The sequence below is a fragment of the Papio anubis genome, chromosome 9 (genome assembly GCF_008728515.1).
Source record: "Papio anubis isolate 15944 chromosome 9, Panubis1.0, whole genome shotgun sequence".
NCBI classification, from domain to species: domain Eukaryota; kingdom Metazoa; phylum Chordata; class Mammalia; order Primates; family Cercopithecidae; genus Papio; species Papio anubis.
Genome location: NC_044984.1, coordinates 112,328,369 through 112,354,633, shown reverse-complemented (window position 1 = coordinate 112,354,633; position 26,265 = coordinate 112,328,369). Strand labels below are relative to the sequence as shown.

The 26,265-nt window shown below is 45.9% G+C and overlaps 2 protein-coding genes across 6 annotated transcripts in view; one reads left to right on the top strand and one right to left on the bottom strand.

Annotated features, from left to right (window-relative positions):
* The window catches only part of WSB2 (WD repeat and SOCS box containing 2), a 29,390-nt gene extending 27,902 nt beyond the window's left edge, over positions 1 to 1,488 (top strand). For both annotated transcript variants that reach the window (XM_031650803.1, XM_031650802.1), the window contains exon 9: positions 27 to 1,488. In XM_031650803.1, coding sequence (XP_031506663.1) covers positions 27 to 189 — 163 coding nt within the window. In that variant the 3' untranslated portion in view covers positions 190 to 1,488. The remainder of the gene's footprint in view (positions 1 to 26) is intronic.
* A 662-nt stretch (positions 1,489 to 2,150) lies between these two features.
* Positions 2,151 to 26,265, bottom strand: part of RFC5 (replication factor C subunit 5) — a 62,358-nt gene continuing 38,243 nt past the window's right edge. Inside the window, exons 1-11 of one of the 4 annotated variants that reach the window (XM_009181796.4) lie at positions 17,806 to 18,010; positions 15,263 to 15,327; positions 14,641 to 14,777; positions 13,418 to 13,497; positions 12,038 to 12,111; positions 9,384 to 9,543; positions 8,572 to 8,653; positions 7,350 to 7,479; positions 6,341 to 6,418; positions 4,555 to 4,609; positions 2,151 to 3,199 (exon numbers count right to left, since the gene is read on the bottom strand). In XM_009181796.4, the coding sequence (XP_009180060.1) occupies positions 3,103 to 3,199; positions 4,555 to 4,609; positions 6,341 to 6,418; positions 7,350 to 7,479; positions 8,572 to 8,653; positions 9,384 to 9,543; positions 12,038 to 12,111; positions 13,418 to 13,497; positions 14,641 to 14,777; positions 15,263 to 15,327; positions 17,806 to 17,870 (1,023 nt within the window). In that variant the 5' untranslated portion in view covers positions 17,871 to 18,010 and the 3' untranslated portion in view covers positions 2,151 to 3,102. Of the gene's footprint in view, positions 3,200 to 4,554; positions 4,610 to 6,340; positions 6,419 to 7,349; positions 7,480 to 8,571; positions 8,654 to 9,383; positions 9,544 to 12,037; positions 12,112 to 13,417; positions 13,498 to 14,640; positions 14,778 to 15,262; positions 15,328 to 16,353; positions 16,846 to 17,330; positions 17,759 to 17,805; positions 18,011 to 26,265 lie in introns of those variants that run through there. The other 3 variants (XM_009181797.3, XM_031650801.1, XM_009181798.4) reach the window with 3 other exon arrangements.

Here is a 26,265-nt window from a genome sequence, read left to right as displayed (position 1 = left end):
CACAGCATCGGTTTGTTTCATTTCAGGACAAGAGATGGCCACGTCCAGTTCTGGACAGCTCCTCGGGTGCTGTCCTCACTGAAGCACTTATGCCGGAAAGCCCTTCGAAGTTTCCTAACAACTTACCAAGTCCTAGCACTGCCAATCCCCAAGAAAATGAAAGAGTTCCTCACATACAGGACTTTTTAAGCAACGCCACATCTTGTGTTTCTTTGTAGCAGGGTAGATCGTCCTGTTAAAGGGAGGTGCTGGAATAATGGGCCAAACATCTGGTCTTGGATTCAAATAGCATTTCTTCGGGATTGTGAATAGAATGTAGCAAAACCAGATTCCAGTGTACTAGTCATGGATCTTTCTCTCCCTGGCATGTGAAAGTCAGTCTTAGAGGAAGAGATTCCACTTGCATGGCAACAGAGCTTTACCTTAAATCTTCAGTCCAGTTACAAACAGCAAGTGTTGAACTCTTTCTAGTCGTTTTGATTCAAAGTGCAGTTACTGATGTTGTTTTGATTACACAAGTAAGTAGGCCTCCAGAGCCTCTCTAGTGGCAGAGCAGCTCACACTCCCTCCACTGGGAAGGATGGCTTCTGCCTAGTACCTATCCTTGTGTTACTGATGCAGTGGTAGCATTGGTTCAAGTTCTCTCCTGCTGTGGTCAGAGTTGCTTCGACGTTGGCCAAGTGCTTTTCTTCTTGGGCTCCCTTCTGACCTGCAGGACAGTTTTCCTGGAGCCATTTGGTATGAGGTATTAATTTAGCTTAACTAAATTACAGGGGAATCAGAGGCCGTGCTCCTGACTGATCGAGACACTATTATTGGCTTTTTTTTTTTTTTAACAATGGTGTGCATGTGCAGGAGATGACAAATTTGTATGTCAGATTATACAAGGATGTATTCTTAAACTGCATGACTATTCAGATGGCTACTGAGTTATCAGTGGCCATTTATCATCATCATATTTATTTGTATTTTCTCAATAGTTTTGGGCAGACCTCAACAGATGTTAAGGTACAACTATGTTTTTCTCGATTATCTAATAACCGTAGTACTTAAAATTGAACAGTTGCAAAGATGTCTTAATTGTGTAAAGACTTGGTGTAGTCATGACTTTAGCTGATACTTTTATGTACGAGATCTGTCTCTGCTGTTTAACTTCATTGGATTAATCAGCTGGTTTCAACTCTACTGCGAAACAAAAATAGCTCCTTAAAAGTACTGTTCTCCTTCAGTGGCATGTAGTTATCTAATCAAGACACCTCATTCAAACAAAACCTGCCTTAGGAAAATTTAATATATTTTAAATTATTTTAAAAGAAATACAACATCTTATTCTTTAGCTTTCTTAATCGGTGCTTTATGGAGGCCAGTGTAACATTACATGACTTGTTGAGAAAGTTGAGGAATTTCCTCTACCACCTTTGTTGCTTGAAGAAAAACATGTCTTTTCAAAATGAGAGGCTTTCATTGAAGGAAAGAAAAAAAAAAAAAGCTTTTGGCTCTGTTTCATTTTTTTCCATTAAGAAAAAAAAAGTCCCCTTTTAAAACAAGCAGGGCTGGGTGTGATGGCACATGCCTGTAATCCCAGCACTTTGAGAGGCTGAGGTGGGAGGAGTGCTTGAGCCCAGGAGTTCAAGATCAGCCTGGGCAACAGAGTGAGACGGGACCCCATCTTTATTTAAAAAAAAAAAAAAATAGCCAAAAAACTTAGTAGTGTGGTGGTGTGCACGGTAGCCCCAGCTACTCAGGGGGCTGAGGATGTGGTGGCATGTACCTGTGGTTCTGTGGTTCTAGCTACTCAGGAGGCTGAGGTGGGAGAACTGCTCCAGCCTGGGACTTGGAGGCTGTAGTGAGCCATGATCGTGTCACAGTATTCCAGCCTGCATGACACAGCATGATCTTGCCTCAAAAAATAAACAGATAAAACAAGTAGTACAGTGGAAGAGCTGGGAACCAACTGGCCAACGTTTGCATTTCATGGTTATCTTGAAGTTACAGGTACAGCAGAGGCTGAGCCTCTGGGTGGTTTAAGGCCTAGTTGGCCATCAGATTTAGCTTCAAACTTTGCCACTGTCCTTAAGGAGGTGAGTCCTCCACGAATAAAGGGAATAGTGACTTTTTCCGTTAGACAGTTTAAGAATTTGACACTTATATAAAGAACAGCATCCAAAGAAAGTTTATTCTGTGATATTAGAGACGGAAGGTTTTCATGTAAATGCAAGTTTGACAAAGTCAGCGTCTTTCTAGCTGTCTAAGGAGGAGTCACTTGTAACACAGCCAGCCAGCAGGCTGCTTTGTCTTGTATTATAAAGCACACTAACACAAATGCAGCATGAGTGCTATAAAGTAAATGTGAAATTTGTACAAAAGTCCCAGTCCTCCCACGGTTCTAGGTTTACAGTCAGGCTCAATCTTACTTGCCCCTCTCCTGCATGAAAACAAGTGTGTTTTATACAGCCTCTGCCCCCCAATGGCATAGTTTAAGGCTCTATATTATATTTAAAATTAAAATTTTTTTCCTATCATCCACATCAATTTGAAACCTGCTGGTAACTCTTCTACCACAAAGGGTAAATAGACCAGTTTTTAAAGTCAGAGAATTCAGCTCATCTTATAAAAGTATAATAGTTTTGGCCAGACGTTCGTTAACATCTGTTTAAATTAGATAAAGACACAATGCCAAATATTAGAATCGTAAATGTAATTTTGGAGATGATGTTTACCTTGAGTAGGAAGACACTTGGACCATATTAGATTTGAAAGTCTTCTGTTCCAGACCAAAATGGGGTAGGCTAATTCCCTGTCATCCAAGCAACTAAAAGGTAAAAGCCTTATAACTTTAAAATAAAAAAGGTTATTTTTTTCCCCTATAAAAGATGGGCAGTATGAGTTATACATTAAAATTATTTTGTACATCTCTGCTCCAAACCACCACAAAAATGGTACTTTTAAAAATGCCTGCCAATCCTGTCCTGGAAAGGAGTTTTTCCAAGATTTAGAGTGACTGGTTCATCCCACGACCCCAGGCTGCAGTTCATCCCGGAACTGTCCTCTGTTCTTCCGTCACTGCAGAGCCCTGAGAATTGTGAACAGCCCTCGGAGCATCTAGGCCTCTGCAACAATCAGGTCTCTGGTGACTTGAAATGCAGCAATGAGGGAGCTCAGCTGGATCTTCTCATTGGTGCCAACAGAAAGCCTGTACCTAAAAGAAAGCAAACACACAGGGTAAGAAAAAAGACACCACACACAGCTGCCTTTTCTTAAGGGAAAAAGAGATCTAGGACTGAAAATCTGTTGAAGGAGTGGGGATGGGAAGTGATAAAACAAATTTACCCTGGACGGCAATCTTGTATGTGTCCCCCTAACATTTTCTTCTTTGCCCTACACATTGATTTATAAATGTGATGTTTCAAACTCATAAGGACAGATTCAATTTTAAAAATTATTAGGTATCAGACCGGGCGCGGTGGTTCACACCTGTAATCCCAGCACTTTGGGAGGCGGGCCAATCACTTGAGGCCAGCCTGGCCAACATGGTGAAACCCCCATCTACAAAACAAACAAACAAACAAAAAACAAAAATTAGCCGGGCGTGGTAGTGCATGCCTGTAATCCCAGCTCCTCAGGAGGCTGAGGCAGGACAATGGCTTGAACCTGGGAGGCAGAGGTTGCATCACTGTACTCCAGCCTGGGCAACAGAGCGAGACTCTGTCTCAAAAAAAAAGAAATAAAGTATTAGGTATCAACAGTGGTGTTCTGAACTTAACTTTGTCCTAACTATACAGATATACAAAATTTATGTCATGAAGGATTATTTTGTCGGCAAAATACATTAAGAGGGAAACAAAACGGAGATTTCCTTCCTCTTAATTAAGCCATTTCACTGGGAAGTTTGGCTGATATATTGGTGGGTCTGTGGTCTAGTCAGTAAAGCAGGACACTGGAGTTCCTCTTGCCACCTTTTAAATGCCCAGCCACTGAGAGCAAAACCGTCATATTCACAATGCAGTGAAGAGAGGTGACCTAATTTGTGCCTGTGAAAGCCAATGCCGCAAATTAGAGTTGGCCTATGCTGGCGTCTCTGTTGAACCCAATGCTGTCTACTCAAATGATAGCTGCCAGCTTCGCTGGGGGCTAATAACAGTGTTTACGGAACCAGGCAAAGCAGAAAATTGAGTTTGTGTTTACTTTTCCCCCCAATATGCTTTAGTATGCCAGAATGCCTTCATAACAGCTGGGTGGTTGAAGCAAAGCAGGCCTCCCAAATAACAAGGGCATTTTCAGAATCAATGTGGGCCAAGCCTGTGAGGTCCAAGGAAAGGCTTCATCTCAGATATGTAACTGATCTGTACTTGACCTGTGAGTTTATCCCCATGTTCTTTAAGCAGCTCACACCCTTCCCCACATTCCATTCGATATCACCAGACTGGATTCTACTGTATGTGAACGATTTAAGGAAAAAAAAAAAAAAACTGAAACCAAGAAAGTTGAAAGAACTCACAACAGGGAGAAAAAGGAGGAAAAGAATGAAAACTGAAAACTGGGAGAAGTACTCACTCAATGTCTGCCATTTTGGTCAATAAATGTATTCGAACTGAAGATGGAAAGTCAACTGAGGGAAAAACAAAATCAAACAAGTTAGGTCTGTCACTCTCTACTGTCAAAAAACCCACAGAGGACAAATGAGTTTCAACATCAAATCCTTAATACTGAACTAGTCCCGAGGCCTCAGCCTGCTCACTAGATACCACACCTCTAAGAGTAAAAACGGTGCTGGTTTCATACTTTTTACCCACTCGATTTTGTGCTTCTTTATAGGGTAGTCAAAAAGGAAAATGAGCAGATACCAAAGTGATCCTGAGAACACCAAAGATCACACCGTTCTTAGCAGCTGGGTAGCTCTACAAGTTAACCTGAATGTTGAGTTCCCACTTGCTGTTTTTATTCTGTATTTTACTTTATTTTGAGAGGGGGTCTTGCTCTGTTGCCCAGGCTGGAGTGCTGTGGCATGGTGTGATCATGACTTACTGCAGCCTTGACCTCCTGGGCTTGAGGGATCCTCCACCTCAGACTCTTGAGTAACTGAGGCTACAGATGTGCACCACCATGCCTGGCTAGTTTGTATTTTTTGTAGAGATGGGGTTTCACCATATTGCCCAGACTGGTCTCGAACTCCTGGGCTCAAATGATCTGCCCATTTCGACCTCCCAAAGTGTTGGGATTACAGGCGTCAGCCATCATACCCAGCCTGTCCCCATTTAAAAACCAAGCACAAACAACAGATTTTTTTTAAAGTTGGTTTATGCTCAGCTTCCACAATCAAGGTGCAGAGCAGGGCCTGAGCCAACCATACTTTGGGCAGAAGGCATGGCATGGGCCAGCCAGGAAGAGGTCTGTGAAGGCCTGGGCAGAACCAACATTCATTGACCCAGTTAAGTCTCCATCCGCAGTTGGCCACTGTGGAGGGAAGAGCTTCTCTGAAAGCCTACACAAGTCACCTGGGGAGCTTAGAGAATACGGATGCCTGGTTCTCCTCCGAGAAGCTGACTTAATTTGTCTGGAGTGCCCCTATCTGCTGCCAAGGTTGAGAACCAGTTCTCCGTGTAGAAGGTACAGGCAAGTGTGGAACTTAAGATGTTTTCCTTAAGCCTGCTTTGGTTTACATGTTTACATATTTTCTCTTTCTTTTCTGGGAATATATATTTAGATAGATACACAGAGATAGAGACTTTTTTTTTTTTTTTTTTAGAAATGTGAATTAATATATACTACTTACTGCTATAACATACAAACCCCTAGAGGAAATAAAGTTAGCCTCCAGGAGTTTTCACTCTCCCCAGCAGTGCTAGATATTAAAAGAGGGTTTATGGAACAGTTTTTTTTTTTTTTGAGACAAACTCTAGCTCTGTTGCCCAGGCTGGAGTGCAGTGGCAAATCTTGGCTCACTGCAACCTCCACCTCTCAGGTTCAAATGATTCTCCCACCTCAACCTCCCAAGTAGCTGGGATTACAGGCGTGTGCCACCACGCCCAGCTAATTTTTCATATTTTTAGTAGAGATGGGGTTTCACCATGTTGCCCAGGCTGGTCTTGAACTCCTGACCTCAGGTGATCTGCCTGCTTCGGCCTCCCAGAGTACTAGGATTACAGGCTTGAGCCACCCTACCCAGCTCTGGAACAAAATTTTAAACAGTGGCAAGACAGAACTGCTAACAAGAAGGGGTCTGATTTACACTTCATTAGTTTCTTTGCTTCAAGAATGAAGCCTCCTGTCCTAACCATCCTTAATCCCAAAGCAGGCTACCTTCTCCACAGCTTCTCAGCTGGGGTCTAATGTCAGTTACCTCTATGCACAAACAAGTGTATCTCTGTCAGGATATCATGCAGTGCCAACCCCTTCAGAGTTTTCAACTCTGTAATATCTAGAGGAGCAGTTAAGGCAAAGGGAACAAGTTCCAGAACAAACATACTGCAGAGAATTTTGAATCCAAACCCTGGCAAGTGACTTTTTAAAGTAGGACTTTTAATCCCAACAACTGTTTCTCTTTCATCTTGAAGCTGCACATGTTGGACTCCAATTCTTTATTTTTCTTTGTTTCATCTTCAGTAAGGGCTTTCTGAAAGATAGAGTTGTACCTCCTTCTAGTAGAGAATAAAGCCAACTACATTTTCTTTTTCTTTCTTTTTTTTTTTTTTTGAGATGGAGTCTTCCTCTGTCGCCCAGGGTGGAGTACAGTGGCACGACCTCGGCTCACTGCAACCTCTGCCTCCTGGGTTCAAGGAATTCTCCTGCCTCAGCCTCCCGAGTAGCTGGAACTATAGGCACCCACCACCACACCCGGCTAATTTCTGTATTTTTAGTAGAGACAGTGTTTCGCCATGTTGGCCAGGCTGGTCTGGAACTCCTGACCTCAAGTGATCTACCTGCCTCAGCCTCCAAAAGTGCTGGGATTACAGGCATGAGCCACCACACCCAGCCCCAAATGCATTTTCAAAAAGGCTTCGTATCACCATTCCCAGCCTTTAATTTCACAGCACAAGAGCTATCACTATCACTGACCACTTGAAAATTACTGCATCTTCTATGCCAAGGCCTAAGCTTTTCTCCCATCTGGGAGTGAAGCTGCTTCAAGCCTTACCCTGACTTGAAGGTCAGCGCCCCCCCAAGGAGAACTCTGGAGTGCTAAAGACAAGTACGCACTCCACCTACAGACGTCTCCCTCCCACAACAAGCTGACCAGAGTCGCCTGCAGCCAGTTGTGCTTTGCCAGCAAGGTGTGGGTGCTGGCTGCAGCCTGAACTCCTGGGGCCAACTTCAGGTCTCGTTGGCCAGGAGGTTATGAGAAAGGATACTTCTGTAGGCTGTGGTGAAATCTTGATTCAACATCCAGTCCAGGATGTTGGCGATATCTGACTTGAGCGGGTGCCCGGTGCAGGTGTAGACAGTCTCCTCTGTCACCTTCCCAAAGGCCATATTGGTGCTCTGTGCAGAGAGGGGGAAGGGGGAGATCACAGTGGCGGTCACAGCAGCCACCAAGCTGCAGGGAGCCAAGAAGCAATTGCCAAGGCAGCAATACAGGTGGGCAGCAAAGTTCCATGGGCATAAGGCAGTTAGAACCCACACGTTCTACACCGGGAAGAGTCCCCTCATCAGAGGACGCCACGGCCTGTTGGCTATTCCAGTGCCAAATCCTTTTCTCCCTTTGCCTTCTTTGCCAACAAATGACTCCTTTTGTTTTTAAAACATTTTCTTTTGCTCTTTGTTTTTTGAGACAGGGTCTTGCTCTGTTGCCCAGGCTGGAGTACAGTGGCATGATCACGGCTCACTGCAGCCTCGACCTCTTAGGCTCAAGTCACCCTCCTGCCTCAGCCTCCTGAGTAGATGGGACTACAGGCATGTACCACCACACCTGGCTCATGTTTTTTTTTAGTGGAGACAGAGTCTCACCATGTTGCCCAGGCTGGTCTCCAGCTCCTGGGCTCAGGTGATCCACCTGCCTTGGCCTCCCTAAGTGCTGGGGTTACAGGCGTGAGCCACCATACCTGGCCCTGCAACAAGTGATTTTTTCAATTAATCAAAATACAAAGTGAGGAGGGGGAATCCAGCAGGTTATGAGATCAAGGTCTTACCAGTTGTAGATTTCTAAATGTACAGATTGATCATGCCTTTGCTTAGGTCTTTCTTAAAAAACTATGACAAAACAATGACTCAGGATTTGCTGGGACCAGGCCGGGCACGGTGGCTCACGCCTGTAATCCCAGCACTTTAGGAAGCCGAGGCGGACGGATCACTTGAGGTCAGGAGTTCGAGACCAGCCTAGCCAGCATGGCGAAACACTATCTCTACTAAAAATACAAAAATCAGCAGGGCGCGAAACACTATCTCTACTAAAAATACAAAAATTAGCAGGGCGTGGTAGTGGGCGCCTGTAATCCCAGCTGCTCAGGAGGCAGGAGATTCGCTTGAACCCAGGAAGCGGAGGTTGCACTGAGCTGAGATTGTGCTGCTACACTCCAGCCTGGGCGACAGAGCAAGACTCTGTCTCAAAAACAAAAGGATTTGCTGAGACCATACCTGCAAAATGTTCAGAGCCCTGCGCATGTCTCCGCTGGAAAGAGTGACTAGTGCTTTCATTCCATCTTCACTTATATCAACTCTGAAAGAAATAAGCAGAAGGGATTTATGAGGTCCCCTGAGAGCACCAGCATTCACCAAAGGAACAAGATGGTCTGGAATGATTAAGGCTTTAAAGGAATGAAGCAAAGAGAGGAACAGAGTTAATAATCTCGTGATCTATCTGATCTAGAATTCACTCTGGTTTTTAGGGACCTGGGCTTCACATTCGTACTCACAGCCAACCAAAACGAGAACAGCCTGCATTTAGGAACAAGCATTCTCCCATGGAGCCAGTCGCCTTGAATTCTGCTCTCTGGGGAGCAGAGGCCTGGCACAAGCCATGATCACGCAGCCCAAACTCCTCCTTTACAACAAGCAGCTGCTCAGGTCGGCTACTTGTTTGGCATCTGATTACACAGAATGTGATGTCTCAGAACCTTCCCTTCTAGTCTAAAAAGGCTGGAAGCATCTTTGCAGAAGGGACTCAGCAGCCTGCAGTTTCCAATGACAAAGAAGAGTAGGAGGAAATTGGGCAGCTTCCAGGGGAGGAGGATGGAATCAAGAAAAATGAAGTACCAAAAGACTTTTATGAGGAATGGCCTTGAGACAGCAGAGAAAATGATAGCAGTAGACGCTCCCCAGTGCCTCCCCTGTGCTAGGCACTCTGCAAAGTCGTTTTCCAACATCCTCTCCTCTACATACGAACCATCAGTCATCCCACAAGCCTGTTTCTACTACACTGCATCCCCAAAGACCCGCAAAATACTCACTTCTCTTCTTCCACGACATGTTCCAGGCGGGGAACCATGAGTTCAGGAGTCAGGGGACCGAACCGAAACCTCGTGCAGCGGGACTGCAAGGCAGGGATGATCTTTGACAGATAGTTACAGATGAGGCAGAATCTGGTATTCTCTGTGAATTTCTCGATTACTGGTAAGAGAAAATAAAACCACCTCATGTCAAAGTCCATTCTGATTTTTCAGAGTCCAGAAAACTTGAATTTTTCTGTTGTCACAAGGGTATAGGAAAAGATTCAAGACTGCAAACAAGTGAGGATGTTGGCCGGCCGCGGTGGCTCACGTCTGTAATCCCAGCACTTTGGGAGGCTGAGGCAGGAGGATCACTTGAGGTCAGGAGTTCGAGACCAGCCTGACCAACATGGCAAAACCTCTACTGAAAATACAAAATTTAGCCAGGTGTGGTGGCACGTGCCTGTAATCCCAGCTACTTGGGAGGCTGAGGCAGGAGAATTGCTAGAATCCAGGAGGTGCAGGTTGCAGTGACCCAAAATCATTCCACTGCTCTCCAGCGTGGGCAACAGTGAGACTCTGTCGCAAAAAAGAAAGAATGTAAACAAATGAAGATGCAGCCGGCAACAAGACAGGGCAGCTCTGTCCTCTTCAGATCAGAGATTAGTCACTCCTCTTTTTTTTTTTTTTGAAACAAAGAGTCTCGCTCTGTCACCCAGGCTGGAGTGCAATGGCGCGATCTTGGCTCACTGCAACCACTGCCTCCCGGGTTCAAGCGATTCTCCTGCCTCAGCCTCCCGAGTAGCTGGGACCACAGGCGCGTGCCACCACGCCAGCTAATTTTTTGTATTTTTAGTAGAGACGGGGTTTCACCATGTTAGCCAGGATGGTCTCGATCTCCTGACCTTATGATTCGCCCGCCTCGGCCTCCCAAAGTGCTGGGCTTACAGGCATGAGTCACTGCGCCAGGCCAATTTTTGTATTTTTAGTAGAGACAGAGTTTCATCATGTTAGCCAGGCTGGTCTCAAACTCCTGACCTCAAGTGCTCTGCCCGCCTCAGCCTCCCAAAGTGCTGGGATTACAGGCATGAGCCACCGCACCCGGCCTAGCCACTCCTCTTTCACAAACTGGTAAACATGCCTCCGTGGAATTTTACAAAATGCTTCCTTTTTACCATTTACCATGATTCTGGCACTTTTGCCATGTAATCCCATTCAGATTATGAGACCTCTTCTTGTCCTTTTACATAAAATTATATTTGGCAGGTTGATGATTCTTCACCTTCTATGGGCAGGGAGGGGGACGGCTTTTTGCAGACTTTTCCATGGAGACTGTCTGGAGGCCTCAGAGCACTCAAGGGAGCAATAACCCGAACAAAGAGTTGCTTATGACACCAGTTCCATTCTGTAGGTACCCAATGTTCTTACATGGGGATCTGCCCAGAATGACAGTCACTCGGCAGAACAAGATGCCGAAGAAAGGCTGCCAAGCTTCTAGGACCAGAGAGATTCTCACTGTCCTCCTCAACCTCCTCCTCCTCTGCCTCGTCCTCCTTCTCCTCCCCCTCCTCTCCTTCTCCACCCCCTCCTCTCCTCCTCCACCTGCCCCTACCCTTCTCCTCCACCTCCCCCTACCCTCCTCCTCCCTTTCTCCTCACCCGCTCCTCTTCCCCCCACCTTCCCCCGTCCTTTCCTTAAACGTGTGCTGCCATCTACTCCCTCCCCACAAACTCCTAAAGATCGTTCTTCTCTCAAAGCTGATTCACTTGGAATCTTAATGAGAGATGACAAGTGTCCTTTAAGGGAAAAGAACTGCACTGGGCCCCCGAAGACAGACAAATCGCAGGGTGCTCTCCCTCCCCCCGCCAAATCATTCACTTGGCAAGCAGTGAAGTAATGTCAGCTCTCCGAGCACCTCAACTTCAGATATTCTTCTCCTAGCTATTGTGGTTCAAAGGGTACCATTAGCAGAAAGGAAAGGGTACTATTAGCAGAAAGGACTATCCGATAGTTTAGGGATGAAAGATTTTCCACACCCCATCCCATGGAAAGATATGAATTCTCAACCCTGAAATTGAACCCAGTGTCAAAGGAGGTTGAACACCAGTGACTGGCCAGACTTAAAAGTCCCCGCAGGGCTTAGTCCTTAGGCTGCTGAAGGGGAAGGTCCCACTGCAGAGGTATCTTGCCTGTATCATCAGATGGGAGACACACAGAAAGGCATAGAGATTTCTCTGGGCCAGAAGATGAAAACTGAAAACAAGTCATGCCATATCTCATGTCCAAAGTTCCTCATTCTCCTGTAATCCCAGCACTTTGGGAGGCCGAGGTGGGCGGATCACCCAAGGTCAGGAGTTCGAGACCAGCCTGGCCAACATGGTGAAATCCCATCTCTCCTAAAAATATAAAAATCAGCCGGCTGTGGTGGTGCATGCCTGTAATCCCAGTTACTTGAGAGGCTGAGGTCGGAGAGTCGCTTGAACCCAGGAGGCAGAGGCTGCAGTGAGCCGAGATCGCGCCACTGCACTCCAGCCTTGGCGACAGAGCAAGACTGACTCAAAACCATCCCCTCCTCCCCCCCAAAAAAAACAATAACAACAGCAACAAACACAAAGTTCCTAATTCTCCTTGTAGCGCGCGCGCCAGCCCACACACTCCACAGTGCCTCTGCTTACCTCTTCTCAAGGCATTCTGGGCGTCCTGAGTCATGGCGTCTGCTTCATCCAAGATCACTAGCTTAAAGCCTTTCCTAGAAAAACAAATGGTGCTGTCTAAAGATTTCTTCAATCTCACCTCAACATCTGGGCTCAAACCTACATCTTCCCATTTGTGCCATCGGGTCCTGTCTCGGAAAGGCTATTTCTTCTAGAACTTTGGCCAAGACAGACATCTTTGGTCACTCAGAGAGGAAATGCCCCATCACTCCTTCAACACTTGGTGGGAATGGAGGACTGACTGCTCTACTTCTATGCGCTGTGTCCTCTGGCATCTTCACTTTCCTCCATATACCACCCTACCATGCTACTGCTTTCCCCATCTCCCTCACTCACACCAGAGTCTCTCACCCTTTCGCTTTTTTTGAGATGAAGTTTTTGCTCTGTTGCCCAGGTTGGAGTGTAGTGCCGCAATCTCAGCTCACTGCAACCTCTGCCTCCCAGGTTCAAGCAATTCTCCTGCCTCAGCCTCCCGAGTGGCTGGGATTACGGGCGCCCACCACCATGCCCAGATAATTTTTGTATTTTTAGTAGAGACGAGGTTTCACTATGTTGGCCACACTAGTCTTGAACTCTTGACCTCAGGTGATCCACCTGCCTAGACCTCCCAAAGTGCTAGGATTACAGGTGTGAGCCACTGTGCCTGGCCCTCACCCTTTTTCTTTCTTTCTTTTTTTTTTTGGCCACCATCCTAGTTGTCTTTCCTGATCTCAATTTATTTTAAAATTCAAACTAGCTCATCCAGGCTTAGGGTAATCTAACCAGTTCTCAGGAACTAAAAATGAAGAATGCTTCCCTAAAGAACTTGGTAATACAGGCTGGGCTCACGTCTGTAATCCCAGCACTCAGGGAGGCTGCAGCAGGCAAATTGCTTGAGCTCAGGAGTTCGAGACCAGCCAACGCAACATGGCAAAACCCCATGTCTACTAAAAAATACAAAAATTAGTTGGGCGTGATGGCTCACGACTGTAGTCCCAGCTACTCAGGAGGTTGAGGCTAGAGGATCGCTTGAACCCAGGAGGTGGAGGTTGCAGTGAGCCGAGATCATGCTACTGCACTCCAGCCTGTACCATAGAGGGCGATCCTGTCTCCAAAAAAAAAGGGAAAAAAAAAAAAAAAAGAACTTGCTAATACAAGTGTAGACAACATTTTATTTTAGCAGTTGCATTATAATACTTCTTACTACCATCCTCTCCTTTATCTCTTTTCCATGGTTGCTTTGGACAAAGTCAGTATTTTTTTTCAACCCATATAAACTGGCTAAGGAGAGGATTAAAAAATTAAGCCATGTCATCTTACTAATCAAAATCAAGGGAGCGAAATTACACAAATAATTCTTACTTAAATATTGTCCTTGTGCTAGCAAAGCTCAGGATTGGTCCTCGAACGATGTCTATTCCTCGGTCATCTGAAGCGTTCAGCTAAATGTGGAAGACAGAAGTAAAAACAAAAAGCATGCTGCTATGCTATCTGTGAGTTCTTGGTTTTAATGTATCTCCTCATCAGTCCAGCTCAGCAGGTTAGCTTTCTATGTCTAATGATGGCTAAGAGATCATCACAAAATAAAAAATCAGTTTTACACAAAACTCACTAAATCAATAAAGATGGCTATATTACCCCCACCGTTTGAGGACAATGACTGACATAAGCTGGAGAAATAATTAACTGGTATGGTTACACTGAATAGCACCTCCGGTATGAGCAGAATGATACAAATTTCAGCTACCACAATCCCAAGGTTACCAAGTTCTTAATAAACTGACATAAGGACATTAGTAGCAGCAAAGTTCTGAGACCCGCGTCTAAAAAGTAAATTAAACTTTTCTTGCAATAGACAACATTCACATTTTTGAATCTAAGTATGTTAGTCAAGGTCGCAGCAATATACAGATGGCATACTCAAACGCAGCAATTTGAAGAGAATTAAACAAGGAGATCTTTTTAAAGGTGCGATATAGGAAAACCATGGGGCTATGCAATACCCGTGACCCTTAAGCCTGAAGGGGTTAGTGAAGGGAGTGGCTGTAGGCACCTGGAGAGGGCTGCAGGAAAGGTACCACCTGTGAGATGTACCCTACAGATGGGCCATGCTGCCAGCCTGTCAGCCCTCAGGGAAGGTCCCGGCATCACTCACTCCCTTCCCCTACCCCTGCCAAGGCCTCTATTGGCCAAACCCAACCAGGAGCCAGAGGGTAAGTAAGCTTATAGTCAGTAGAGCTCAGCCTTCCAGGCAGGAATAGGGTGGAGAGACGTGGAGAACTGATCCGGAGGGGCCATGGCAGACAGGCAGCAACCAAGTAACCATAAAGGAGGGTTTGGGTAGAAGTTGGCAACAGCAAAGAAAAAGGTGCCTAGCCCTACAACTGCCCTCTAGCTGACCAACACTAATCCAGACTAAAATGACCATTATAGGAAAAAGGGAATTAAAGTATCTTATTTCGAATTTACTTCTTTCCTAACTGTCCGTGGGGCAACTTACTTTTAAAGTAAAATAAAGCCAGCAGAACTGAAATTCAGAGACTGGAGTCCTAAGTTATTTGTAGAGTAAGAACAATTGTATTTACCTCCAAGACCATGGAGCCAAATTCTTTGTCTTTATACAGCTGTTTCGCACAGGCTAGGATGGTAGATGTCTTGCCTGTCCCTGGGGGACCATAGAGAAGCAAGTGTGGCAGTCGGTCTTCACTGATAAACTTCTGAACTGAGGATCAGGAAGGAAGAAGGGCACCATCAGTCTTTGGGAGCTGCCTCATTCACCCTGGGCCCCTGAGTTGGGCTGAAAGCTCTTCAACCCAATGCAATGTCCAAATCAGAGGCAGATGCAACTTGATGTAGGGGCCTTGTCTCTGCGTTCCTGGGGCAACTGGAATTCACTCAATAGTGCAGCCAGCCAGCAAGTATTTATTGAGGGCCTACTGTGTTACAGGCACCTTTCTGGGTGCTGACAACATCTGTGAACTTAAATGATTCGCTGTAACGCTATTTTTACTCCACTGAGTTGCAATTTTATGCTCATGTTTGTGACTTACCCACTAGACTGCAGCTATCTGAAGAAGATGAATGAATGATCTTAAAGCCACATTCTACAAAGCTCAATCAGATTCTTTGAAGTTAGGAGAGACATCACCAAGAAATTCACACAGGTCCCTCATCCAGGACAAGAGCAACTGACACATGGATACTTACTGGTACTCAGAATGTCCTGATGAGAAATGAGATCATTCAGGGTCTGTGGCCGGTATTTTTCAACCCTGAAATACAATTTAGTATGTATTATGACATATATACATGCAAGAATATTTTATGTGTAAAAGAATCCTTGCAGGTCAGGCACAGTGGCTCACACCTGTAATCCCACCACTTTGGGAGGCCGAGGCGGGTGGATCATTTGGGGTCAGGAGTTCAAGACCAACCAGACCGACCAACATGAAAAAACCCTGTCTCTATGGCCACCTCCTAGGGTCTTTGTAAAGATCGAACATCTAACAGGGCGTCTGCTAACCCAATAATATGCCATTCAATAAAAAATACCCAAAAATACAAAAATTAGCTGGGTATGGTGGCATACCAATGCAGCCCCACCTACTCAGGAGGCTGAGATGGGAGAACTGCTTGAACCTGGGAGGCGGAGGTTGCAGTGAACCGAGACTGCACCACTGCACTCCAGCATTCCAGCCTGGGCGACAGAGTGAGACCCTGTATCAAAAAAAAAAAAAAAAAAAAAGAATCCTTTCATATCCTAATTTAAAAAGCAAGAAAAACAAAGCACTTTAAGTTTGAACACAGACCAGTGGTTCTCAACCAGGGGTGATTTTGTCCTCCCAGGAACATCTCGTGATATCTGGAAACATATTTAGTTGTCACAGGTGAGCGGAGGGTCCTATGGCACTTAGTGTGTAATCTCTAGGAATGCTGTTAAACATGCTACAGTGCACAGGACAGCTCCCCCAAACCCACCCAGAGTATCTTGCCCAAAATGTCAATAGTGTCGAGGATGAACTCTGTTCTAATTTCATCTTTCCAGCTGTTTGTCTATAATCTCAACCTGATGGGCACCTACTATTTCAAAGTGCATTTGAAACTGAACTCCTACCCAAATAGCCTTCAACAGAAGAATGGATAGGTAAAACCTCTTCTGTCCACACAATGGAATATGATTCAGCCATAACAAGAAATGAACTACTGATACAAGCAGCAACATGCATGAACCTTGAAAACATGATGCTGAGTGAAAGAAACCAGACACAAAAGGCCACATAGTGTAGGATTCCACTTACATGAAATGTCCAGAATAGGCAAATCCATAGAGACAGAAAGTAGATTAGTGGTTGCCAGGGGCTAGAGGAAGGGGAGAATGGGGAGTAACTGTCAATGGGCACAGGATTTCTATTTGGGGTGATGAAATTTTGGAACTAGGTAGTGGGAAGACTCCACAACAGTCCACTGCATTCTGAATGTACTTAATGCCGCTGAATTGTACATTTTAAAATGGTTACAGGATGGGCTTGGTAGCTCGCCTCCAAAAGTCCCAGTTCTTTGGAGGCTGAGGCAGGAGAATGGCTTGAACCCCAATGTTTGAGGTGACACTGAGCTGTGATCACGCCACTGCACTCCAGCCTGGGCGACAGAGCAAGACCCTGTCTCTAAAAAAAAAATATGTAAATACATGAAATAGTTACAACTGTCAATCTTCTGGGGTTTTTTAACCACAATAAAAACAAATTGGCCGGCCACGGTGGCTCAAGCCTGTAATCCCAGCACTTTGGGAGGCCGAGGCGGGTGGATCACGAGGTCTGGAGTTCAAGACCAGCCTGGACAATACGGTGAAACCTCGTCTCTACTAAAAATACAAAAATTAGCCGGGCGTGGTGGCAGGCTTCTGTAATCCCAGCTACTCAGGAGGCTGAGGTAGGGAACTGCTTGAATCCAGGAGGCGGAGGTTGCAGTGAGCTGAGATCGCGCCACTGCACTCCAGCAACAGAGGGAGACTCCGTCTCAAAAAAACAAATTTTTTTGAACTAGTTACTAGACAATGACAACTTGGAGCTTTTCGAAGCCAAGCCAAATTGCTTCAAAGTCTTGAAAGCATTGCTAGAACACACTTGTTGAAGTAGGATGGTTAAGAGTACAAGCTCTGAATTCAGACTTCCTAGATTCACCTCCAAGCCAATTTTTTAGCCTTGGACCATAGGGAAGTCATTTAACCCTTCTAAAATGCAGTTTCCTCCTGTGTAAAATTTGAAGCGGTGCCTACCTCTTACGGTCTTTGTAAGGATCGAACATCTAACAGGGCGTCTGCTAATCTAATAATATGCCATCCAATAAAAGTTGACCAGGGAGCCTTATTACTAGTTTAAAATGTGACCAGTAGTCGCATCGCAGGTTTTGAAGAGTGGGAAGAGGGCACTTTGGCATGGAGGCCACTGCAGGTGTCAGGAGACGCGGAATCGAATCCCTGTGCTGTCACCAGGTGCGAAAGCCGACTTCTTCTTCGGCAAATGGAGCTGGGCGTCAAAGGGTGACAGCTGGCAAAAGTCCTAAACAGACTGACGAGTCTGGGGAGCTGGGGGGTGTCGGAGAAAACCTTTGCGGCTCGGTCCCGGCTGCAGGCCCGGGGGAGACGGGAAGAGGTCGGGTTGGGGTCCGATCACCTGCCCACTCCAGCCACCTCCTCCCCGCGCGGCCGCCCGGCCCCCTCTGCCCACAGCCGCCGCTCGGCCTCTTCCTACCAGGGCAGGTTCCTGATCTTGGCCGCCGCAGGCAGCTCCTGCTGCTTGAGCGCTGAGGTCTCCATGGCGGGGAGACGAAGGTGACCAGATCAGCTGAGATCGTCGCGTCACCCAAGCGCCTGCCCAGTGACCAGCCGCGACCCGGCCCTGAGACCCTGGCACTTAGAGTTCGCGCGCAAAAGCAACTCTCGCGAGCCGTAGCCACCAGTTTCCGACTTCCTCCCTCGGTCCCGCCCCCTCGCGTTGCTAGGGCGCCGGTTGCTAGGTTACCGGGAGGCGCGGGCCGCCAGCCTTCCTCCAAGCTCCGCCCCTCCAGCCTGCTCTGAGCTCTTAGATACCCAGGCGCTTTCAGAGCAGGCAAGCGGGAGAGGCAGGGCCCCCTGCAGCCCCAGTCATCATTACATATTAAGATCGCACGGCCAAAGCCAATTCCTCCATCGCCAAGCTTCAAACACTTACGTTCAAAGGAACAAAAGCTGCCGGGGCTAAAAAAAAAAAAAAAAAAAAAAAAAGAATCTAAGAAAAAAACAGCCCGGAGTAACACGGTTGGGTCTTGAATATAGACGCCCTTGTGAAAAAAGGCTCGCGATACCTCTCGGCCTCAAAGCTGGGAAGTGAATGTTTGGAAACGAAAACAACCCCAAACAAACACAACTGCAACCTACCTGTCTCCGGAATCCATGTCCCTCACCCAACAAAATTTGGAGAGCCAACCTCCAGAAAACATCTCCAGAGAAAAACAAACAGAAACTTCCAGTTGGGTTAATCTGTGTCGCTGGAAGGATCTAGTTCATGAACACAGAGGACAGGGTCTCTGTGATCTGAGATACTGAGGAGAATCGATATCAACATTTTAGTTTTTTTCCTGAAGCGAGGAGAATTCTAGATCGCTTTTATTTTCTTCTTTTTTATCGGTCTGTATTTTCTTTTCTTTTTTTGGAGTCTCGCTTTGTCACGCAAGCTGGAGTGCAGTGACACGATCTTGACTCACTGCAACCTCTGCCTCCCAGGTTCAAGCGATTCTCTGCCTCAGCCTCCGGAGTAGCTGGGATTACAGGTGCGTGCCACCACGCCTGGCTAATTTTTGTATTTTTAGTAGAGACGGGATTTCACCATGTTGGACAGGCTGGTTTCGAACTCCTGACCTCAAGTGATCCACCCGTCTCAGCCTCCCAAAGTGCTGGGATTACAGGCGTGAGCCACCATGCCTGGCCTGGTCTGTATTTTCCAGCAATGAGCATGCAAAGCATCCATACTGAAGTCTTTTTTTTTTGAGACGGAATCTCGCTCTGTTGCCCAGGCTGGAGTACAGCGGCGATCTCGGCTCACTGCAACCTCTGCCTCCCGGGTTCACACCATTCTCCTGCCTCAGCCTCCCAAGGAGCTGGGACTACAGGTGCCCACCACTATGCACAGCTCATTTTTTGTATTTTTAGTAGAGACGGGTTTTCACCATGTTAGCCAGTATGGTCTCAATCTCCTGACCTCGTGATCCACCCGCCTCGGCCTCCCAAAGTGCTGGGATTACAGGTGTGAGGCACGGCACCCGGCTTTTTTTTTTTTCTTTTAACATGATGAGGGAGACAAAAATCCTGGGAGGATTTTTGAGGCTGGCCTGGGGTCAGCAGTGTTCTGATTAGGAGGTAGCAGTACTCCTTGCATTGGATTACATCACTGTCACCTGCTTCAGGAACACAGCAGAGGGACAGTGGCAAGTATATGATGGCAGTTACGGCTTCACCCTAGCCCCTGCCTGGGGACCTCGAAGAAGGGGATCAGCTAGGGCTTGTGATGTGACAGAGCCCCTACTCTGCTTTCTCCCAGGAAACTTTAACACTGGGGGCTTAGATCATTAGCATGTAATTTTAAAATTTTTCTTTCTTTCTTTTAAGATAAAACTGGTTTTATTCATTTTTATCTCCAGGAAAGGAATCATAAGTGATTAACAAGTTTTTTTTTTTTTTTTTAATACTAAAGCTAAAAATCAGCACGTTTACAATTAACTTGCTGACACATGCTGAGGTGAGATATAGATGCTTCTGAATTAAAGTCACAGAAACACATTAAATATTTGTCATGTATTGCCAAATTCTGGGGTCTCTGAACACTCCTACAGTTTTGTTTTGTTTTTGAGAGAAGGTCTCACTCTGTCACCCAGGCTGGAGTACAGTGGCACGATCATGGCTCACTACAGTCTCTAACTCCCAGGCTCAGGTGATCTGCCTGCCTTGGACCTCCTAAAGTGCTGGGATTATTGGCGTGAGCCGCCACACCCAGCCCACTCCTGTTTGTTAAAAGGCATAAAATACAAGTGATGGGTGTATAAAGGAAAACAGCTGATACGATTTTAGAAAACAACTGATACGATAACTAAGCAAAATTATGAGCGATTACTAAAGAAATAAATGGTGCTGTACCCTCCTCACCAATGATCTAATTACTGAGAGGCAGACTTTACACTGGGGTTTTAAAATCCTAAAGGGTGGCTGATATGGTTTGGCTCTGTTTCTCCACCCAAATCTCATCTTGAATTGTAATCCCCAGGTGTCGAGGGAGGGAGGTGAGTGGATCATGGGGGTGGTTTCCCCCATGCTGTTCTTGTGATAGTGAGTTTTCACGAGATCTGATGGTCTGATAAAGAGCTTTTCCTGCTTCGCTCTTTCTTCTCTCTCCTGCCTCCTTGTGAAGAAGGTGCCTGCTTCCCCTTCGCCTTCCAGCATGATTGTAAGTTTCCTGAGGCCTCCCCAGTCATGTGGAACTGTGAGTCAATTAAATCTTTTTCCCTTATAAATTACCCAGTCTCGGGTATTTCTTTATAGCAGTGTGAAAATGGACTAATACAGTGGCTTTTGAAACTAAAGGAGAAGTCATCAAGAAAGCATTGCTTTGGGTGTCAGAAGACCTGCCTTGAATCAGTTCAACTCTAAAAATCTTTACACAGCCTATGGAGAGAAAACTAAGCAAGTCCCTGAATCCTCAAGTGTTCCAGGAGAATGAAAAGAATTATAAAGGCTAAAGAACCGTTAGAATCAGTGCAGTGAACATGTAGACCAAAGCATTCCTACATGCCAGGAAAATGGTGCGTTGAAATGTTTTTGCTTCTCACAAGAAAGGCAATTTAAGTTGCAAGGCAAGGGCAAACTTTTGAAGATGGCCATGTGGACTCTGGATCCTTCTCTCTTTGTTCATGATTTGTTCTCCCTTCAGTGGTTCTGCTCCTTGCCAAACATTAGGTACCCTTGGGGTGAGATGCCACTTTTTCCACTTAGCCTTGGGCAGGTTGCTTCTCTCCTTATCCAGTAATATTTACTCAAGGATGGTTGCAAGGATTAAATGAAAGAACAAATGTGCAGCATCCAACACATTGCCACCCTACTCTTCCCTTCCCTCCTAACACTCTCCACCCAAACTGTTCTGGTTTCAAATTTGTCCTCTCAAACAAAACCCAAAGGACTGGCTAGTGGAACTATGCCATAACCTGCCCTTACTGATGGTTAGAGCCATCCTTACCATCATGGTACGAGCCATTCATGGTAAGAGCCATCCTTCTAAGGACCTTTGCATTAGAAGCATGATGCTGCCACCTCTTTGAGCTGGAAGATTCAAACAAGACCAGAACAACTTATCATAAAACTCTGTGTGCATCTGCTGTTGCGTTAACTTGGAATGTAGAGTTATCCTGTGTTGACATTAGATCATTTGTTGCAAAGTCATCTATTGTATGCCTTCCCAGTGGAATGTAAGCTCATTGAGAGGAGAACCTTTGACTTACTCACCACTGTACTTCTGGTGCCTGAAACATTACCTGACTCAAAGGAAGTACTCAATTCATAACTGTTTGATGAATGAATGAATGAATGAAAATGACTCATATCCATTAGGCAGTTACTATGGCTGAGACACTGTTCTGAGCACTTTACATTTATTATGATCACTCAATTGTTGCAAGAAGCCCAAGTTACTATCATTGGCCCCATTCTGTAGATATGTTAGGTACCTTGCTTAGGTTCTCATTTGTAAGGGGCAGAACTGGATCTTGCTAATATAGTCTGATTCTATATAGCCCATGCTGGAACAACAGCATCAACAGCAGCTCCTGGGAACTTGTTAGACATCCTAATTATTCTTCCCTCCACCTCAAACCCAGGAAATCTTAAACTTTGCAGGTGGGGCCCAGCCATCTGTGTTGTGACAAGCCCTTGAGGGGATTCTGAAGTGCTCAGGTTTGAGAGTCATATCACTACTCTACCCTCCTTCTCAGTCCTCAAGCACTCCAGGAATTTGATTTCCTTTATTTATTTATTTATTTATTTATTTAAGAGAGGGATCTCACTTTGTCACCCAGGCTGACCCAGGCTGGAGTGCAGTGACACTGTCGTGGCTCACTGCAACCTCTACCTCTAGGGCTCAAGTGGTCCTCTCGCCTCAGCCTCCCTAGTAGCTGGAACTGCAGGCGCATGCCACGATGCCCAGCTAGTTTTTGTATATTTTGTAGAGACAGGGTTTTGCCACGTTTCCCGGCTGGTCTTGAACACCTGGGCTCAAAGAATCCACCCACCTTTGCCTCCCAAAGTGGCTCATGCTGGGATTACAAGCAAGAACCACTGCACCCAGCCCCAGCACTTCACTTTCTAAGAAACACAATGGATGCTGTCTAAAAACAAAATTTTATCAAACTGAATTTAATGATCTCATTGTCTGTTATTTTATTTTTTTGTTTTTTTTGTTTTGTTTTGTTTTGTTTTGTTTTGTTTTTTGAGATGGAGTTTCACTCTTGTTGCCCAGGCTGGAGTGCAGTTGGGCAATCTTGGCTCACTGCAACTTCTGCCTCCCAGGTTCAAGCGATTCTCCTGCCTCAGCCTCCTGAGTAGCTGGGATTACAGGTGCCTGCCACCATGCCCGGCTAATTTTTTGTATTTTTAGTAGAGACAGGGTTTTGCCATTTAGGCAGGCTGGTCTCCAACTCCTGACCTCAGGTGATCTGCCCACCTCAGCCTCCAAAAATGCTGGGATTACAGGTGTGTGAGCCACCGTGCTGGGCCGTCTTTTATTTTCAATTCATGGATCGTGCAGTATCCCATTTGTAAAACAGAAAGGTGCTCCAGCGAGCTGAGCAAGGGATGGGTTTCATATGCAGAAGAACTAAAGACGGCAGAAACACAGGCTAGAAAGTGAACTGATCATTTCAAAGCTACTTTCCTTATAAGATTAAAGCAGAGGAGACATTCTTATGCTTGTTCAGCTTGACTGGGCCCTTTTGGATTGGTTGCTGTAAATCTGGTTTTTTCACTACTGGCATTTTTCTTTCTTTTCTCTTCTTTTCTTTCTTTCTTTTTTTTTTTTTTTCCGAGATGGAGTCTCGCTTTGTCATCCAGGCTGGAGTGCAGTGGTGCAATCTCAGCTCACTGTAGCCTCTGCCTTCTGGGTTCAAGTGATTCTCCTGCCTCAGCCTCCCTAGTAGCTGCGATTACAGGCGCCTGCCACCTCATCTAGCTAATTTTTGTATTTTAGTAGAGTCGGTGGTTCACCATGTTGGCCACACTGGTCTCGAACTCCTGTGGTCCACCTGCCTTGGCCTTCCAAAGTGCTGGGATTACAGGCATAAGCCACTGCCCCTGGTCAAAAACTGGCCCATTTTAAAGTTCCATTTGATTGCATGGCAGTTAGCACAGGTGACTCCATTTTGGTTTGGTCTGTTCTATCAAGGCCTAGTGTAGGAACTTAGTCCAAACAATACCTCTCATAAGTTTTATTTAATTTTTAATTTTTATTTTCTGAAAACATGTCAGGTTCATAAATTTTATTTAACAGTACTCACATGTATATTCTGGAAACACAAAGTTGTTCTATTATTATTATTATTTTATTTTTATTTTTATTTTTGAGACAGAGTCTCGCCCTGTCGCCCAGGCTGGAGTGCAGTGGCGCGATCTCCACTCACTGCAAGCTCCGCCTCCCGGGTTCACGCCATTCTGCTGCCTCAGCCTCCCGAGTAGCCGGGACTACAGGCACCCACCACCACGCCCGGCTACTTTTTTGTATTTTTTAGTAGAGACAGGGTTTCACCATATTAGCCAGGATGGTCTCAATCTCCTGACCTCGTGATCCGCCCGTCTCAGCCTCCCAAAGTGCTGGGATTACAGGCATGAGCCACCACACCTGGCCTAGTTCTTCTAGTATTATTATGATTTAAAAAATTTTTTTTTCGTACACACGGAGTCTCATTGTATTGCCAGGGCTGCTCTCAAACGCCTGCCCTCGAGGGATCCTTCTACTTTGGCCTCCCAAAGTGCTGAGATGAAAAGTATGAGCCACAGCGCCTAGACAAGTTTTCCTACTAAATGTAATTTGTGTGTGTGGTTTTACTTTTTTCTGTTTTTGCTATTAATTAAAGGTATAGGCCTTTGGGCAAGTTACTTAACGTGTCTTTGGACCTCAGTATTCATATCTGTAAAATGGGCAGGAGTGGGGACTGGACTAGATCAGTGACTTTTAGCCCTGGCTGACACTAAAAGCACCTGCAGAACTTTAAAAAAAAAAAAATCCATTATCAGAAGTTCAGCAAGACCAATTAAACTTGGCCGCTGGGAGTGGGACCCTTCATTGACATTTTATTTTATTTAATTAATTAATTTATGAGATGGAGTCTCAGTTGCCCCGGCTGGAGTGCAGTGGCGCCATCTCGGCTCACTGCAAGCTCCGCCTCCCAGGTTCATGTCATTCTCCTGCCTCAGCCTCCTGAGTAGCTGGGACCACAGGCGCCCGCCACCACGCCCGGCTAATTTTGTTTTTGTATTTTTAGTAGAGATGGGGTTTCACTGTGTTAGCCAATATGGTCTCTATCTCCTGACATCATGATCCGCCTGTCTCTGCCTCCCAAAGTGCTGGGATTACAGGCGTGAGCCACTGCGCCCAGCCTATTTATTTTTTCATTTATTTTTTGGAGATGGAGTCTTGCTCTGTCGCCCAGGCTGGAAGTGCAGTGGAGTGATCTCGGCTCACTGCAACCTCCGCCTCCCAGGTTCAAGCGATTCTCCTGCCTCCCTCTCCCAAGTAGCTGGGAGACGGTGCTGGCCACCACGCATGGCTAATTTTTTTGTATTTTTAGTAGAGATGGAGCTTCATCATGTTGGCCAGGCTGGTCTTGAACTCCTGACCTCAGGTGATCTGCCCGCCTCGGCCTCCCAAAGTGCTGGAATTGCAGGACTGAGCCACCACGCCCAGCCTCCACTGGCATGTTAAAGAGGCTTCTCAGGTGATTATAATATTCAGCCACAGTTGAACTACTGTGCTAAATAAAGCCAATCACAGCCATCCTGGACCTCTTGCTCGTGATTGGCTTAAGAGATGTGCACGTGACCTAGTTCTGCCCAATTCTGATGTAAGAGGAAATGATGGGAGGGGCTTTCGGGAAGCTTTTTCTCATTACTTTGCTGATTCTTGCGCTAGCGGTCTTTGCTTTCTAAGTACCGAAATGCTTTCACTGTAAAGAGAAAGACAGAGAAAGGCTGGAGTTGCAAACTCACATGTCTCTAAGTAGCCTGGAAGTTAATCTTTAAAGGAAGAGGGTTGGGTGGAAGCTATGCCGTGCCTCAAGGGGGCTGAAGTTTTAGATGTAAGATTTAAGCAGAAGGGGAATGTGATAATGAAATATTGGATAGCTCGTATAAGCCCTTTTTTTTCTTTTTCTGAGATGGAGTCTCACTCTGTCACCCAGGCTGGAGTGCAGTGGCGCCATCTCGGCTCACTGCAACCTCCGCCTCCCAGGTTCAAGCAATTCTCCTGCCTCAGCCTCCTGAGTAGCTGGGACTACAGGTGTCCGCCACCACACCTAGCTAATTATTATTATATTTATTTATTTATTTATTTATTGTATTTTTAGTAGTGACGGGGTTTCGTCACGTTGGCCAGGCTGGTCTTGAACTCCTGACCTCAGACAATCTGCCCGCCTTGGCCTCCTAAAGTGCTGGAATTACAGGCATGAGCCACCGCACCCAGCAATATAATCACTATTATAAGAGACTGGAGTACTGAGCTTGGAAAATGGGCAGATAGGCTACGCAACTGAAACCGTGATCAAAATTACTCCCCAAATCAAGCCAGTTAAGAAACTGTTGCTGCTGCCAACCATGGAATACCACTGCCCCTACCGCCCTTGCTGTTCCTAGAAGCTGAATTTTGCTTTCACCATCGACTGCCAGAAATAATTCACCAATTCTTTCTTGTCCTGGATTCTTCCTAAAATTAGCACCCCATTTATAAGCCTGGGAGACACGCTTAATTGGCCAAGCCTGGAGCATGCTGGTAAGTATCGGGTATATTGCTCGAACAGTGGGAAATGGCACCTGCCTCCGACCAAGACTTGTGAATTGGGGACATCCTTGAATAAAGGAGAGGGGTTCAGAGGCTGGTGACCGAAGGTATCACAAGTGTTTATCACACCACTATTCTGCCATGAGG